The sequence below is a fragment of the Lampetra fluviatilis genome, unplaced genomic scaffold, assembly GCF_964198595.1.
Source record: "Lampetra fluviatilis unplaced genomic scaffold, kcLamFluv1.1 SCAFFOLD_770, whole genome shotgun sequence".
In the NCBI taxonomy this organism is placed as follows: domain Eukaryota; kingdom Metazoa; phylum Chordata; class Hyperoartia; order Petromyzontiformes; family Petromyzontidae; genus Lampetra; species Lampetra fluviatilis.
This window is the reverse complement of record NW_027621217.1, coordinates 1-18,645: the sequence shown is the minus strand read 5'-3', so window position 1 is coordinate 18,645 and position 18,645 is coordinate 1. Positions and strand designations below refer to the sequence as shown.

General features: G+C 56.1%; 1 protein-coding gene across 1 annotated transcript in view; it reads right to left on the bottom strand.

Moving 5' to 3' along the window:
- The window catches only part of LOC144954935 (anthrax toxin receptor 1-like), a gene marked incomplete at its 5' end in the record, with an annotated part of 46,083 nt that extends 29,470 nt beyond the window's left edge, over positions 1–16,613 (bottom strand). Inside the window, 5 exons of the mRNA XM_078885305.1 lie at positions 890–958; positions 1,074–1,153; positions 5,946–5,979; positions 10,912–10,993; positions 16,470–16,613. Coding sequence (XP_078741431.1) covers positions 890–958; positions 1,074–1,153; positions 5,946–5,979; positions 10,912–10,993; positions 16,470–16,613 — 409 coding nt within the window. The remainder of the gene's footprint in view (positions 1–889; positions 959–1,073; positions 1,154–5,945; positions 5,980–10,911; positions 10,994–16,469) is intronic.
- Between the last annotated feature and the right edge of the window lie 2,032 nt (positions 16,614–18,645).

The following is an 18,645-nucleotide window of genomic DNA, read 5'->3' as shown; positions in this document are numbered from 1 at the left end:
TGGTGAGTGAGTGGGTGAGTGACTGAGTGAGTGACTTGGTGAGTGAGTGGGTGAGTGACTTGGTGAGTGACTGAGTGAGTGACTTGGTGAGTGAGTGGGTGAGTGACTGAGTGAGTGACTTGGTGAGTGACTGAGTGAGTGACTTGGTGAGTGACTTGGTGAGTGACTTGGTGAGTGAGTGGGTGAGTGACTGAGTGAGTGACTTGGTGAGTGACTGAGTGAGTGACTTGGTGAGTGACTTGGTGAGTGAGTGGGTGAGTGACTGAGTGAGTGACTTGGTGAGTGAGTGGGTGAGTGACTTGGTGAGAGGCTGGGTGAGTGACTGAGTGAGTGACTTGGTGAGAGGCTGGGTGAGTGAGTGGGTGAGTGACTTGGTGAGAGGCTGGGTGAGTGACTGAGTGAGTGACTTGGTGAGAGGCTGGGTGAGTGAGTGGGTGAGTGACTTGGTGAGAGGCTGGGTGAGTGACTGAGTGAGTGACTTGGTGAGTGACTTGGTGAGTGACTTGGTGAGTGAGTGGGTGAGTGACTGAGTGAGTGACTTGGTGAGTGACTGAGTGAGTGACTTGGTGAGTGACTTGGTGAGTGAGTGGGTGAGTGACTGAGTGAGTGACTTGGTGAGTGAGTGGGTGAGTGACTTGGTGAGAGGCTGGGTGAGTGACTGAGTGAGTGACTTGGTGAGAGGCTGGGTGAGTGAGTGGGTGAGTGACTTGGTGAGAGGCTGGGTGAGTGACTGAGTGAGTGACTTGGTGAGAGGCTGGGTGAGTGAGTGGGTGAGTGACTTGGTGAGAGGCTGGGTGAGTGACTGAGTGAGTGACTTGGTGAGAGGCTGGGTGAGTGACTGAGTGAGTGGGTGAGTGACTGAGTGAGTGACTTGGTGAGTGACTGTCACCTGCGTAGCATTGAAGTCTTTAACTCCCACGCAGTAGATCATTGCCCCTTCCTTTCTCGCTCTGTTAGCCTGCAATCAACATCAACAACAACATCAACAACATCAACAACAACATCAACACAACAACATCATCAACATCAACAACATCAACAACATCATCACCATCATATGAGCCTCTACGTACCGAGTGTACAGCAAGAGTGAGGATTTGTGGAGACAGCTCCCCATCAGTCAGAGCAATGATCACACTCGCGACTCGTTCCCCTGTAGCACACAGACACACACACACAGACACACACAGACACACACAGACACACACACAGACACACACAGACACACACAGACACACACACAGACACACACAGACACACACACACACAGACACACACACACAGACACACACACACACAGACACACACACAGACACACACACACAGTCACACACAGACACACACACAGACACACACACACAGACACACACACACAGACACACACACAGACACACACACACACAGACACACACACACAGACACACACAGACACACAGACACACACACACACAGACACACACAGACACACACACACAGACACACACACACAGACACACACACAGACACACACACAGACACACACACACACAGACACACACACAGACACACACACAGACACACACACACAGACACACACACAGACACACACAGACACACACACACACAGACACACACACAGAGACACACACACAGACACACAGACACACACACAGACACACACAGACACACACACACAGACACACACACAGACACACACACAGACACACACACACAGACACACACAAACACACACACACAGACACACACACACACAGACACACACACACAGACACACACACACAGACACACACACAGACACACACAGACACTCACACACACACACAGACACACACATATTAGTAGTATCATCATCAGTAGTAGTATCACCACCAACATCACCACCATCACCACCAACATCACCACCATCACCACCAACATCACCACCATCACCACCAACATCACCACCATCACCACCAACATCACCACCATCACCACCAACATCACCACCATCACCACCAACATCATCACCATCACCAACATCACCACCGTCATCATCACCACCATCACCACCATCACCAACATCACCACCATCATCATCACCACCATCATCACCATCACCACCATCACCACCACCATCACCATCACCACCATCATCACCATCACCACCATCACCACCACCATCACCATCACCACCATCACCACCATCACCAACATCACCACCATCATCACCACCATCATCATCACCACCATCACCACCATCACCACCATCATCATCACCACCATCATCATCACCACCATCACCACCATCACCAACATCATCATCACCACCATCACCACCACCATCACCATCACCACCATCACCACCAACATCACCACCATCACCACCATCACCACCATCACCACCATCACCACCACCACCATCACCACCAACATCACCACCATCACCACCACCACCATCACCACCAACATCACCATCACCATCACCACCACCACCATCACCACCAACATCACCACCACCACCACCATCATCACCATCATCATCACCATCACCATCACCACCATCACCACCATCACCACCACCACCATCACCACCACCATCACCACCATCACCACCACCACCATCACCACCAACATCACCATCACCACCACCACCATCACCACCATCACCACCATCACCACCACCACCATCACCACCAACATCACCATCACCACCACCACCACCATCATCACCATCATCATCACCACCACCATCACCACCATCACCACCATCACCACCATCACCACCACCACCATCACCACCATCACCACCACCATCACCACCATCATCATCACCACCACCACCACCATCATCACCATCATCATCACCATCACCATCACCATCACCACCATCACCACCATCACCACCATCACCACCACCACCATCACCACCAACATCACCACCATCACCACCACCACCATCACCACCACCATCACCACCATCACCACCATCACCACCACCACCATCACCACCACCATCACCACCATCACCACCATCACCACCATCACCATCACCACCACCATCACCACCATCACCACCATCACCACCATCACCACCACCACCATCACCACCACCATCACCACCATCACCACCATCACCACCATCACCAACATCACCATCACCACCACCATCACCACCATCACCACCACCACCACCACCATCACCACCACCATCACCATCACCACCATCATCACCATCACCACCATCATCACCATCACCACCATCACCACCACCATCACCATCACCACCATCACCACCATCACCAACATCACCACCATCATCACCACCATCATCATCACCACCATCACCACCATCACCACCATCACCACCATCATCATCACCACCATCATCATCACCACCATCACCACCATCACCAACATCATCATCACCACCACCACCACCATCACCACCATCACCACCACCAACATCACCACCATCACCACCACCATCACCATCACCACCATCACCACCATCACCACCATCACCACCACCACCACCACCACCACCACCATCACCACCACCATCATCATCACCATCACCACCATCACCACCATCATCACCACCATCACCACCATCACCACCATCATCATCACCAACATCACCACCATCACCATCACCACCATCACCACCATCACCACCATCACCACCATCACCACCATCATCATCACCAACATCACCACCATCACCATCACCACCATCACCACCATCACCACCATCACCACCATCATCATCATCACCAACATCACCACCATCACCATCACCACCATCACCACCATCACCACCATCACCACCATCACCACCACCACCATCACCACCAACATCACCACCATCACCACCACCACCATCACCACCAACATCACCACCACCACCATCACCACCAACATCACCATCACCACCATCACCACCATCACCATCACCACCACCATCACCACCATCACCACCATCATCACCATCATCATCACCACCACCATCACCACCATCACCACCACCATCACCACCATCACCACCATCACCACCACCATCACCACCATCACCACCATCACCACCATCACCACCACCACCATCACCACCACCATCACCACCATCACCACCATCACCACCACCACCATCACCACCACCATCACCACCATCACCACCATCACCACCATCACCACCATCACCATCACCACCACCATCACCACCATCACCACCACCACCACCACCATCACCACCACCACCACCATCACCATCACCACCATCATCACCATCACCACCACCATCAACATCACCACCATCACCACCATCACCAACATCACCACCATCATCATCACCATCATCATCACCACCATCACCACCATCATCATCACCACCATCATCATCACCACCATCACCACCATCACCAACATCATCATCACCACCATCACCACCACCACCACCATCACCACCATCACCACCACCAACATCACCACCATCACCACCATCACCACCATCACCACCATCACCACCATCATCACCACCATCATCATCACCACCATCACCACCATCACCACCATCACCACCACCACCACCACCATCATCATCACCATCACCACCATCACCACCATCATCATCACCACCATCACCACCATCATCACCACCACCACCACCATCATCACCACCATCATTACCACCATCATCACCACCATCACCACCATCATCATCACCACCATCACCACCACCACCATCACCACCAACATCACCACCATCACCACCACCACCATCACCACCAACATCACCATCACCATCACCACCACCACCATCACCACCAACATCACCACCACCACCACCACCATCATCACCATCATCATCACCACCACCATCACCACCACCACCACCACCATCACCACCACCACCATCACCACCACCATCACCACCATCACCACCATCACCACCACCATCACCACCATCACCACCATCACCACCATCACCACCACCACCATCACCACCATCACCACCACCATCACCACCACCACCATCACCACCACCATCACCACCATCACCACCATCACCACCATCACCATCACCACCACCATCACCACCATCACCACCATCACCACCATCACCAACATCACCATCACCACCACCATCACCACCATCACCACCACCACCATCACCACCATCACCACCATCACCAACATCACCACCATCACCAACATCACCATCACCACCACCATCACCACCATCACCACCACCATCACCACCATCACCACCATCACCACCATCACCACCATCACCACCATCACCACCATCACCACCACCACCACCATCACCACCATCACCACCATCACCACCATCACCAACATCACCATCACCACCACCATCACCACCATCACCACCACCACCATCACCACCACCATCACCATCACCACCACCATCACCACCATCACCACCATCACCACCATCACCAACATCACCATCACCACCACCATCACCACCATCACCACCACCACCATCACCACCATCACCACCATCACCAACATCACCACCATCACCAACATCACCATCACCACCACCATCACCACCATCACCACCACCATCACCACCATCACCACCATCACCACCATCACCACCATCACCATCACCACCACCATCACCACCATCACCACCATCACCACCACCACCACCATCACCACCATCACCACCATCACCACCATCACCAACATCACCATCACCACCACCATCACCACCATCACCACCACCACCATCACCACCACCATCACCACCATCACCACCATCACCACCATCACCACCATCACCACCATCACCAACATCACCATCACCACCACCATCACCACCATCACCACCACCACCATCACCACCACCATCACCACCATCACCACCATCACCAACATCACCACCATCACCAACATCACCACCACCATCACCACCACCATCACCACCACCATCTCACCTCGTCTTTTCTCCGTGTCGATTTGAGCCATGGCCTGGAATAGAAACAGAGTGATGTTGGTGATGGTGGTGATGGTGATGGTGGTGATGGTGATGTTGGTGATGGTGGTGATGGTGATGGTGGTGATGGTGATGTTGGTGATGGTGGTGATGGTGGTGTTGGTGATGGTGGTGATGGTGATGGTGGTGATGGTGGTGATGGTGATGGTGGTGATGGTGGTGTTGGTGATGGTGGTGATGGTGATGGTGGTGATGGTGGTGATGGTGATGGTGGTGATGGTGGTGTTGGTGATGGTGGTGATGGTGATGGTGGTGATGGTGATGTTGGTGATGGTGGTGATGATGGTGGTGGTGATGGTGGTGATGGTGGTGATGGTGGTGGTGGTGATGGTGATGGTGATGATGGTGATGGTGATGTTGGTGATGGTGGTGATGGTGGTGATGGTGATGTTGGTGATGGTGGTGATGGTGATGATGGTGATGGTGATGATGGTGATGGTGATGTTGGTGATGGTGGTGATGTTGGTGATGGTGATGGTGGTGATGGTGGTGATGGTGGTGATGTTGGTGATGGTGATGTTGGTGATGGTGATGTTGGTGATGTTGGTGGTGGTGGTGATGGTGGTGATGGTGGTGATGATGGTGATGATGGTGATGATGGTGGTGATGGTGATGGTGGTGATGGTGGTAGTGATGGTGGTAGTGATGGTGGTGATGGTGGTGGTGGTGATGGTGGTGGTGATGGTGGTGATGGTGGTGATGGTGGTGGTGATGGTGGTGGTGGTGATGGTGGTGATGATGGTGATGATGGTGATGGTGGTGATGGTGATGATGGTGATGGTGGTGATGGTGATGGTGGTGATGGTGATGTTGATGATGTTGGTGATGTTGATGGTGATGATGGTGATGTTGATGGTGATGATGGTGGTGGTGGTGATGATGGAATAGAAACCCAATACAGAGACGTGCGACGACGACGACGACGACGACGATGAAACACTGGGGCACATTCGCACGCAAAGTTGCAGAGCGTGGTGGCGCACACATATGTGTAGTAAGTACTCAGGAGGCTTGACGACGGGATCGGAGGCACACTTATTTATTAACACAACCTGTATACACTTAGCGAGTATACACAGGACCTAAGGGGTAACGTCCCCTTACTCGGCCAACAGGGAGACACAACATCTAAGCCCCGCTAACCTAAGCCCAAGTCCTCCACTAGGGAGCTAGGGGAGGCTACCTGTCCCAGCCCTGGTCAAGCTGGGAACTAGGGAGCTAGGGGAGGCTACCTGTCCCAGCCCTGCTCAAGCTGGGAACTAGGGAGCTAGGGGAGGCTACCTGTCCCAGCCCTGCTCAAGCTGGGAACTAGGGAGCTAGGGGAGGCTACCTGTCCCAGCCCTGGTCAAGCTGGGAACTAGGGAGCTAGGGGAGGCTACCTGTCCCAGCCCTGGTCAAGCTGGGAACTAGGGAGCTAGGGGAGGCTACCTGTCCCAGCCCTGCTCAAGCTGGGAACTAGGGAGCTAGGGGAGGCTACCTGTCCCAGCCCTGCTCAAGCTGGGAACTAGGGAGCTAGGGGAGGCTACCTGTCCCAGCCCTGGTCAAGCTGGGAACTAGGGAGCTAGGGGAGGCTACCTGTCCCAGCCCTGGTCAAGCTGGGAACTAGGGAGCTAGGGGAGGCTACCTGTCCCAGCCCTGCTCAAGCTGGGAACTAGGGAGCTAGGGGAGGCTACCTGTCCCAGCCCTGCTCAAGCTGGGAACTAGGGAGCTAGGGGAGGCTACCTGTCCCAGCCCTGGTCAAGCTGGGAACTAGGGAGCTAGGGGAGGCTACCTGTCCCAGCCCTGGTCAAGCTGGGAACTAGGGAGCTAGGGGAGGCTACCTGTCCCAGCCCTGGTCAAGCTGGGAACTAGGGAGCTAGGGGGAGGCTACCTGTCCCAGCCCTGGTCAAGCTGGGAACTAGGGAGCTAGGGGAGGCTACCTGTCCCAGCCCTGGTCAAGCTGGGAACTAGGGAGCTAGGGGAGGCTACCTGTCCCAGCCCTGCTCAAGCTGGGAACTAGGGAGCTAGGGGAGGCTACCTGTCCCAGCCCTGGTCAAGCTGGGAACTAGGGAGCTAGGGGAGGCTACCTGTCCCAGCCCTGGTCAAGCTGGGAACTAGGGAGCTAGGGGAGGCTACCTGTCCCAGCCCTGGTCAAGCTGGGAACTAGGGAGCTAGGGGAGGCTACCTGTCCCAGCCCTGGTCAAGCTGGGAACTAGGGAGCTAGGGGAGGCTACCTGTCCCAGCCCTGGTCAAGCTGGGAACTAGGGAGCTAGGGGAGGCTACCTGTCCCAGCCCTGGTCAAGCTGGGAACTAGGGAGCTAGGGGAGGCTACCTGTCCCAGCCCTGGTCAAGCTGGGAACTAGGGAGCTAGGGGAGGCTACCTGTCCCAGCCCTGGTCAAGCTGGGAACTAGGGAGCTAGGGGAGGCTACCTGTCCCAGCCCTGCTCAAGCTGGGAACTAGGGAGCTAGGGGAGGCTACCTGTCCCAGCCCTGGTCAAGCTGGGAACTAGGGAGCTAGGGGAGGCTACCTGTCCCAGCCCTGCTCAAGCTGGGAACTAGGGAGCTAGGGGAGGCTACCTGTCCCAGCCCTGCTCAAGCTGGGAACTAGGGAGCTAGGGGAGGCTACCTGTCCCAGCCCTGGTCAAGCTGGGAACTAGGGAGCTAGGGGAGGCTACCTGTCCCAGCCCTGGTCAAGCTGGGATCCGACCCCCTGAGTTCCCAGACCTGCTCGTCAGTCTGGGCTCTCGGGGCCACGCCACCGGCTTGCCCTGGTCGGCCCTGATAAGGACAGCGAGCCAGGGGAGCTCCGGGGCCTATTCTAGCTGGTCTTCCGTCTTCGCTGGTTAAAGCTGATACCTCGACCTCGAGCCCTCCGGCTCACCCCCTCTTATAGTCCGCGGCCCCCCCCGGGAGGGGCCCGTGGGGGATGCAGGTGCGGACGTCGGTGTGGCCACCTCCTATGTGTACGGCCCGAACCACGCCCCTTGTGTTTGTTTGCCATCCGCTCCCATACACAATTACACCTCTACACATGCAGACGCTTTGGAGAAGCGGGATTGAGCTATTCCGCAAGCCTGTTGAGCACGTGGCCAACAGGACTCATCAGAAACATTCATATTCGTTTTGTGGGTTTAGATCGCGTCTATATAATTGGCGGTGTCGAGTGATGGGGGCAGAGGATGTGGACTCGAGTCATGTGACTTGGACTCGAGTCAGACTCGAGTCATGTGACTTGGACTCGAGTCATGTGACTTGGACTCGAGTCATGAATTTGATGACTTGCGACTCGACTGGGACTTGCATAACAATGACTTTGTCCCACCTCTGGTCTCTGTGGATGTGTGTCTGTGTGTGTCTGTGTGTCTGTGTGTGTCTGTGTGTCTGTGTGTCTGTGTGTGTCTGTGTGTCTGTGTGTGTGTCTGTGTGTGTCTCTGTCAGAGGTGTGGACTCGAGTCATGCGACTGGGACTTGCATAACAATGACTTTGTCCCACCTCTGGATGATGGTGGTGGCTTAATGACACGTTAACATTCCCCATCCTGCTGGGATACTCTCCAATTCATGATGGCAGTACAGCAAATGGGTTCTCAAACAATGTGTGTATGCACTCAAATACAATGATGGTGATGGTGATGTTGATGGTGGTGATGGTGGTGGTGATGGTGGTGATGGTGGTGATGGTGGTGGTGATGGTGGTGGTGATGGTGGTGATGGTGGTGATGGTGGTGGTGGTGATGGTGGTGATGGTGGTGATGGTGGTGGTGATGGTGGTGGTGGTGGTGGTGGTGATGGTGATGATGGTGATGGTGGTGGTGATGGTGATGATGATGTTGATGGTGGTGATGGTGATGGTGGTGATGATGTTGGTGATGGTGATGGTGGTGATGGTGATGGTGGTGATGGTGGTGATGGTGGTGATGATGATGGTGATGATGATGGTGGTGATGATGATGGTGATGGTGGTGGTGATGGTGGTGGTGATGGTGGTGGTGATGGTGGTGGTGATGGTGGTGGTGATGGTGGTGATGGTGGTGATGATGTTGGTGATGATGGTGGTGATGGTGGTGGTGATGGTGGTGGTGATGGTGGTGGTGATGGTGGTGGTGATGGTGGTGATGGTGATGATGATGTTGATGGTGGTGGTGGTGATGGTGGTGGTGATGGTGGTGATGGTGGTGGTGGTGATGGTGGTGATGGTGGTGGTGATGGTGGTGATGGTGGTGATGGTGGTGATGGTGGTGGTGGTGGTGATGGTGGTGATGGTGGTGATGGTGATGGTGGTGATGGTGGTGATGGTGGTGATGGTGGTGATGGTGGTGATGGTGGTGGTGGTGATGGTGGTGATGGTGGTGATGGTGATGGTGGTGATGGTGGTGATGGTGGTGGTGGTGGTGATGGTGGTGATGGTGGTGATGGTGATGGTGGTGATGGTGGTGATGGTGGTGATGGTGGTGATGGTGGTGGTGGTGGTGATGGTGGTGATGGTGGTGATGGTGATGGTGGTGATGGTGATGGTGGTGGTGATGGTGGTGATGGTGGTGGTGGTGATGGTGGTGATGGTGGTGATGGTGGTGGTGGTGATGGTGGTGATGGTGGTGATGGTGGTGGTGATGGTGGTGGTGATGATGATGATACTACTGATGATGATGATACTACTGATGATGATGATACTACTGATGATGATGATACTACTGATGATGATGATACTACTGATGATGATGATGATACTACTGATGATAATGATGATACTACTGATGATGATGATGATACTACTGATGATGATGATGATACTACTGATGATGATGATGATGCTACTACTACTGATGATGATGATGATACTACTGATGATGATGATGATGATACTACTGATGATGATGATGATACTACTGATGATGATGATGATACTACTGATGATGATGATGATGTACCTGCTCTAGGCCCAGCTGGAGGTACGTGTCTCCCCCTGGTACCACCTCATGCAGCTTCCGCATCCCCACGGAGATCTTCTCCCTGAGAGAGACACCATCAGTGGGTGGGTGGGTGGGTGAGTGAGTGGGTGGGTGAGTGGGTGGGTGAGTGGGTGGGTGAGTGGGTGGGTGAGTGGGTGGGTGAGTGGGTGGGTGAGTGGGTGGGTGGGTGGGTGGGTGAGTGGGTGGAGTGAGTGGGTGAGTGGGTGAGTGGGTGGGTGGGTGGGTGGGTGAGTGGGTGAGTGGGTGAGTGGGTGAGTGGGTGGGTGGGTGAGTGGGTGGGTGGGTGGGTGAGTGGGTGGGTGGGTGGGTGGGTGAGTGGGTGGGTGGGTGGGTGGGTGGGTGGGTGGGTGGGTGAGTGGGTGAGTGAGTGGGTGAGTGGGTGAGTGGGTGGGTGGGTGGGTGGGTGAGTGGGTGAGTGGGTGAGTGGGTGAGTGGGTGGGTGGGTGAGTGGGTGGGTGAGTGGGTGGGTGGGTGAGTGGGTGGGTGGGTGAGTGGGTGGGTGAGTGGGTGGGTGAGTGGGTGAGTGGGTGGGTGGGTGAGTGAGTGAGTGGGTGGGTGGGTGGGTGAGTGGGTGGGTGGGTGAGTGGGTGGGTGAGTGGGTGGGTGGGTGAGTGGGTGGGTGGGTGAGTGGGTGGGTGAGTGGGTGGGTGAGTGGGTGGGTGAGTGGGTGGGTGGGTGGGTGGGTGAGTGGGTGAGTGAGTGGGTGAGTGGGTGAGTGGGTGGGTGGGTGGGTGAGTGGGTGAGTGGGTGAGTGGGTGAGTGGGTGGGTGGGTGAGTGGGTGGGTGGGTGGGTGAGTGGGTGGGTGGGTGGGTGGGTGAGTGGGTGGGTGGGTGGGTGGGTGGGTGGGTGGGTGAGTGGGTGAGTGAGTGGGTGAGTGGGTGAGTGGGTGGGTGGGTGGGTGGGTGAGTGGGTGAGTGGGTGAGTGGGTGAGTGGGTGGGTGGGTGAGTGGGTGGGTGGGTGGGTGAGTGGGTGGGTGGGTGGGTGGGTGAGTGGGTGGGTGGGTGGGGTGGGTGGGTGGGTTGGTGAGTGGGTGGGTGGGTGGGTGGGTGAGTGGGTGAGTGAGTGGGTGAGTGGGTGAGTGGGTGGGTGGGTGGGTGGGTGAGTGGGTGAGTGGGTGAGTGGGTGAGTGGGTGGGTGGGTGAGTGGGTGGGTGGGTGGGTGAGTGGGTGGGTGGGTGGGTGGGTGGGTGGGTGAGTGGGTGAGTGGGTGGGTGGGTGGGTGAGTGGGTGAGTGGGTGGGTGGGTGGGTGAGTGGGTGGGTGGGTGGGTGAGTGGGTGAGTGGGTGGGTGAGTGGGTGAGTGAGTGGGTGAGTGGGTGAGTGGGTGAGTGGGTGGGTGGGTGGGTGGGTGAGTGGGTGAGTGGGTGAGTGGGTGAGTGGGTGGGTGGGTGAGTGGGTGGGTGGGTGGGTGAGTGGGTGGGTGGGTGGGTGGGTGGGTGAGTGGGTGGTGGGTGGAGTGGGTGGGTGAGTGGGTGAGTGGGTGGGTGGGTGGGTGAGTGGGTGGGTGGGTGAGTGGGGGTGGGTGGGTGAGTGGGTGGGTGGGTGAATGGGTGGGTGGGTGGGTGGGTGAATGGGTGGGTGGGTGGGTGGGTGAGTGGGTGGGTGGGTGGGTGGGTGGGTGAGTGGGTGGGTGGGTGGGTGAGTGGGTGGGTGGGTGAGTGGGTGGGTGGGTGGGTGAGTGGGTGGGTGGGTGGGTGAGTGGGGTGGGTGGGTTGGTGAGTGGGTGGGTGGGTGGGTGGGTGAGTGGGTGTGTGAGTGGGTGAGTGGGTGAGTGGGTGGGTGGGTGGTGGGTGGGTGGGTGTGGGTGAGTGGGTGGTGGGTGGGTGGGTGAGTGGGTGGGTGGGTGGGTGAGTGGGTGGGTGGGTGGGTGGGTGAGTGGGTGAGTGGGTGGGTGGGTGGGTGAGTGGGTGAGTGGGTGGGTGGGTGGGTGAGTGGGTGGGTGGGTGGGTGGTGGGTGAGTGGGTGGGTGAGTGGGTGAGTGGTGGGTGAGTGGGTGAGTGGGTGGGTGGGTGGGTGGGTGAGTGGGTGAGTGGGTGAGTGGGTGAGTGGGTGGGTGGGGAGTGGGTGGGTGGGTGGGTGGTGGGTGGGTGGGTGGGTGGGTGAGTGGGTGGTGGGTGGGTGGGTGGGTGAGTGGGTGAGTGGGTGGGTGGGTGGGTGTGTGGGTGGGTGGGTGAGTGGGTGGGTGGGTGGGTGAGTGGGTGAGTGGGTGGGTGGGTGGGTGGGTGGGGTGGGTGGGTGGGTGGGTGGGTGGTGGGGTGGGTGGGTGGGTGGGGTGGTGGGTGGGTGGGTGGGTGAGTGGGTGGGTGGGTGGGTGGGTGGGTGGGGTGGGTGAGTGGGGTGGGTGGGTGGGTGGTGGGTGGGGTGGGTGGGGGTGAGTGGGTGGGTGGGTGGGTGAGTGGGGTGGGTGGGTGGTGGGTGGGTGGGTGGGTGGGTGGGTGGGTGGGTGGGTGGGTGGGTGGGTGGGTGGGTGAGTGGGTGGGTGGGTGAGTGGGTGGGTGGGTGGTGGGTGAGTGGGGTGGGTGGGTGGGTGGGTGAGTGGGTGGGTGGGTGAGTGGGTGGGTGGTGGGTGGGTGAGTGGGTGAGTGGGTGGGTGGTGGGTGGGTGGTGGGTGGGTGGGTGGGTGGGTGGGTGGGTGGGGGGTGGGTGGGTGGGTGGGTGGGTGGTGAGTGGGTGGGTGGGTGGGTGGGTGGGTGGGTGGGTGGGTGGGTGGTGGTGGGTGGGTGGGTGGGTGGGTGGGTGAGTGGGTGGGTGGGTGGTGGGTGGGTGGTGGGTGGGTGGTGGGTGAGTGGGTGGGTGGGTGGGTGGGTGAGTGGGTGGGTGAGTGGGTGGGTGAGTGGGTGGGTGAGTGGGTGGGTGAGTGGGTGGGTGAGTGGGTGGGTGGGTGGTGGGTGGGTGGGTGGGTGGGTGGGTGGGTGGGTGAGTGGGTGGGTGGGTGGGTGGGTGGGTGGGTGGGGTGGGGTGGGTGAGTGGGTGGGGTGGTGGGTGGGTGGGTGAGTGGGTGGGTGGGTGGGTGAGTGGGTGAGTGGGTGGGTGGGTGGGTGAGTGGGTGGGTGGGTGGGTGGGTGGGTGGGTGGGTGGGTGGGGGGGTGAGTGGGTGGGTGAGTGGGTGGGTGGGTGAGTGGGTGGGTGAGTGGGTGGGTGGTGGGTGGGTGGGTGAGTGGGTGGGTGTGTGGGTGAGTGGGTGGGTGAGTGGGTGGGTGGGTGGGTGGGGTGGTGGGTGGGTGAGTGGGTGGGTGAGTGGGTGGGTGAGTTAGTGGGTGGGTGGGTGAGTGGGGTGGGTGGGTGGGTGGGTGGGTGAGTGGGTGGGTGAGTGGGTGGGTGAGTTAGTGGGGGGTGGGGTGAGTGGGTGGGTGGGTGAGTGGGTGGGTGGGTGAGTGGGTGGGTGAGTGGGTGGGTGGGTGGGTGAGTGGGTGGGTGAGTTAGTGGGTGGGGTGGGTGAGTGGGTGGGTGGGTGAGTGGGTGGGGGGGTGGGTGAGTGGGTGGGTGGGTTAGTGGGTGGGTGGGTGGGTGGTGGGTGGGTGGGTGAGTGGGTGGGTGGGTGGGTGGGTGAGTGGGTGGTGAGTGGGTGGGTGGGTGAGTGAATGGGTGGGGTGAGTGGGTGGGTGGGGTGAGTTAGTGGGTGGGTGGGTGGGTGAGTGGGTGGGTGGGTGGGTGAGTGGGTGGGTGGGTGGGTGAGTGAGTGGGTGGGTGGGTGGGTGAGTGAGTGGGTGGGTGGGTGGGTGAGTGGGTGGGTGGGTGAGTGGTGGTGGTGGGTGGGTGGGTGGGTGGGTGGTGTGGTGGGGTGAGTGGTGGGTGGGTGAGTGAGTGGGTGGGGTGAGTGGGTGGGTGGTGGGGTGAGTGGGTGGGTGGGGTGAGTGGGTGGGTGGGGTGGGTGAGTGGGTAGTGGGTGGGTGAGTGGGAGAGTGAGTGAGTGGGTGGGTGGGTGAGTGGGTGGGTGAGTGGTGGGTGAGTGAGTGGGTGGGGTGAGTGGGTGGGTGAGTGGGTGAGTGGGTGGGTGGGGTGAGTGGGTGGGGTGGGTGAGTGGATGAGTGGGTGGGTGAGTGGGAGAGTGAGTGAGTGGGTGGGTGGGTGAGGAGTGGGTGGGTGAGTGGGTGGGTGAGTGGGTGGGTGAGTGGGTGGGTGAGTGAGTGAGTCACTGACTAACTGACTGACTCAGCGAGTGACTGACTTGTCAGCCGTGAGAGGCCGCAGTGTGTCGGCGTGCGTGGAGAAGGTGATGAGTGATGGAGTGAGTGAGTGACTGAGTGGGTGAGTGAGTGAGTGAGTGACTGAGTGAGTGAGTGAGAGTCTGAGTGAGTGGCTGAGTGACTGAGTGAGTGACTGACTGACTCAGCGAGTGACTGACTTGTCAGCCGTGAGAGGCAGCAGTGTGTCGGCGTGCGTGGAGAAGGTGATGAGTGAGTGACTGAGTGAGTGACTGAGTCAGTCACTGAGTGAGTGAGAGTCTGAGTGAGTGGCTGAGTGGCTGAGTGACTGAGTGAGTGACTGACTGACTCAGCGAGTGACTGACTTGTCAGCCGTGAGAGGCAGCAGTGTGTCGGCGTGCGTGGAGAAGGTGATGAGTGACTGAGTGAGTCACTGAGTGAGTGAGAGTCTGAGTGAGTGAGTCACTGACTGAGTGACTGAGTGAGTGACTGACTAACTGACTGACTCAGCGAGTGACTGACTTGTCAGCCGTGAGAGGCAGCAGTGTGTCGGCGTGCGTGGAGAAGGTGATGAGTGACTGAGTGAGTGAGTGACTGAGTCAGTCACTGAGTGAGTGAGAGTCTGAGTGAGTGGCTGAGTGAGTGAGTCACTGACTGAGTGACTGACTAACTGACTGACTCAGCGAGTGACTGACTTGTCAGCCGTGAGAGGCAGCAGTGTGTCGGCGTGCGTGGAGAAGGTGATGAGTGACTGAGTGAGTGAGTGACTGAGTCAGTCACTGAGTGAGTGAGAGTCTGAGTGAGTGAGTCACTGACTGAGTGACTGAGTGAGTGACTGACTAACTGACTGACTCAGCGAGTGACTGACTTGTCAGCCGTGAGAGGCAGCAGTGTGTCGGCGTGTGTGGAGAAGGTGATGAGTGATGGAGTGAGTGAGTGACTGAGTGGGTGAGTGAGTGAGTGAGTGACTGAGTGAGTGAGAGTCTGAGTGAGTGGCTGAGTGACTGAGTGAGTGACTGACTGACTCAGCGAGTGACTGACTTGTCAGCCGTGAGAGGCAGCAGTGTGTCGGCGTGCGTGGAGAAGGTGATGAGTGATGGAGTGAGTGAGTGACTGAGTGGGTGAGTGAGTGAGTGACTGAGTGAGTGAGAGTCTGAGTGAGTGGCTGAGTGACTGAGTGAGTGACTGACTAACTGACTGACTCAGCGAGTGACTGACTTGTCAGCCGTGAGAGGCAGCAGTGTGTCGGCGTGCGTGGAGAAGGTGATGAGTGACTGAGTGAGTGAGTGACTGAGTCAGTCACTGAGTGAGTGAGAGTCTGAGTGAGTGGCTGAGTGACTGACTAACTGACTGACTCAGCGAGTGACTGACTTGTCAGCCGTGAGAGGCAGCAGTGTGTCGGCGTGCGTGGAGAAGGTGATGAGTGACAGTCGGAGTAGCGGCGACGTGAATTTCTGGACGAGCGTCTTGGCGAACGAGAAGATCTCGGACCAGTGGTGCTCCACACTGCCAGACCTGGGGGGGGGGGGGGGGGGGTCACTGGGTGAGTTGTTGAGTGGTTAATTGGTGGGTTAAGTGGTTAATTGGTGGGTTAAGTGGTTAATTGGTGGGTTAAGTTGTTAAGTGGTTCAGTGGTTAAGTTGTTAAATGGTTGAGTGGTTAATTGGTGGGTTGAGTGGTTAAGTGGTTGAGTGGTTAAGTGGTTGAGTGGTTGAGTGGTTAAGTGGTTAAGTGGTTGAGTGGTGCTCCACACTGCCAGACCTGGGGGGGGGGGGGTCACTGGGTGAGTTGTTGAGTGGTTAATTGGTGGGTTAAGTGGTTGGTTAGTGGGTTAAGTGGTTAATTGGTGGGTTAAGTGGTTAATTGGTGGGTTAAGTGGTTAATTGGTGGGTTAAGTTGTTAAGTGGTTGAGTGGTGCTCTACACTGCCAGACCTGGGGGGGGGGGGGGGGGGTCACTGGGTGAGTTGTTGAGTGGTTAATTGGTGGTTTAAGTGGTTAATTGGTGGGTTAAGTGGTTAATTAGTGGGTTAAGTGGTTGGTTAATTAGTGGGTTAAGTGGTTGGTTAATTAGTGGGTTAAGTGGTTGGTTAATTAGTGGGTTAAGTGGTTGGTTAATTAGTGGGTTAAGTGGTTGGTTAATTAGTGGGTTAAGTGGTTAAGTGGTTAATTGGTTGAGTGGTTAATTAGTGGGTTAAGTGGTTAAGTGGTGGGTTAAGTGGTTAAGTGGTGGGTTAAGTGGTTCAGTGGTGAGTTAAGTGGTTCAGTGGTTAAGTGGTTAAGTGGTGGGTTAAGTGGTTAAGTTGTTGGTTAAGTGGTTGAGTGGTTGAGTGGTTAAGTGGTTAATTAGTGGGTTAAGTGGTTGAGTGGTTAAGTGGTTGAGTGGTGCTCCACACTGCCAGACCTGGGGGGGGGGTGTCACTGGGTGAGTTGTTGAGTGGTTAATTGGTGGGTTAAGTGGTTAATTGGTGGGTTAAGTGGTTAATTGGTTAAGTGGTTAAGTGGTTAATTAGTGGGTTAAGTGGTTAATTGGTTGAGTGGTTAAGTGGTTAATTAGTGGGTTAAGTGGTTAAGTGGTTAAGTGGTTAATTGGTGGGTTAAGTGGTTAATTGGTTGAGTGGTTAAGTGGTTGAGTGGTTAATTGGTGGGTTAAGTGGTTAATTGGTGGGTTAAGTGGTTAATTGGTTGAGTGGTTAAGTGGTTAATTAGTGGGTTAAGTGGTTAAGTGGTTAAGTGGTTAATTGGTGGGTTAAGTGGTTAATTGGTTGAGTGGTTAAGTGGTTGAGTGGTTAATTGGTGGTTTAAGTGGTTAAGTGGTTAAGTGGTTGGTTAGTGGGTTAAGTGGTTAAGTGGTTGAGTGGTTAAGTGGTTAAGTGGTTAAGTGGTTAAGTGGTTGAGTGGTTTAAGTGGTTAAGTGGTTAAGTGGTTAAGTGGTTGAGTGGTTTAAGTGGTTAAGTGGTTAAGTGGTTGGTTAGTGGGTTAAGTGGTTGAGTGGTTGAGTGGTTAAGTGGTTAAGTGGTTAAGTGGTTAAGTGGTTGAGTGGTTTAAGTGGTTAAGTGGTTAAGTGGTTGGTTAGTGGGTTAAGTGGTTGAGTGGTTGAGTGGTTAAGTGGTTAAGTGGTTAAGTGGTTAAGTGGTTGAGTGGTTTAAGTGGTTAAGTGGTTAAGTGGTTGGTTAGTGGGTTAAGTGGTTGAGTGGTTGAGTGGTTAAGTGGTTAAGTGGTTAAGTGGTTAAGTGGTTGAGTGGTTTAAGTGGTTAAGTGGTTAAGTGGTTGGTTAGTGGGTTAAGTGGTTAAGTGGTTGAGTGGTTAAGTGGTTAAGTGGTTAAGTGGTTAAGTGGTTGAGTGGTTTAAGTGGTTAGTGGTTAAGTGGGTTAGTGGTTGAGTGGTTTAAGTGGTTAAGTGGTTAAGTGGTTGGTTAGTGGGTTAGTGGTTGAGTGGTTGAGTGGTTAAGTGGTTAAGTGGTTAAGTGGTTAAGTGGTTGAGTGGTTTAAGTGGTTAAGTGGTTAAGTGGTTGGTTAGTGGGTTAAGTGGTTGAGTGGTTGAGTGGTT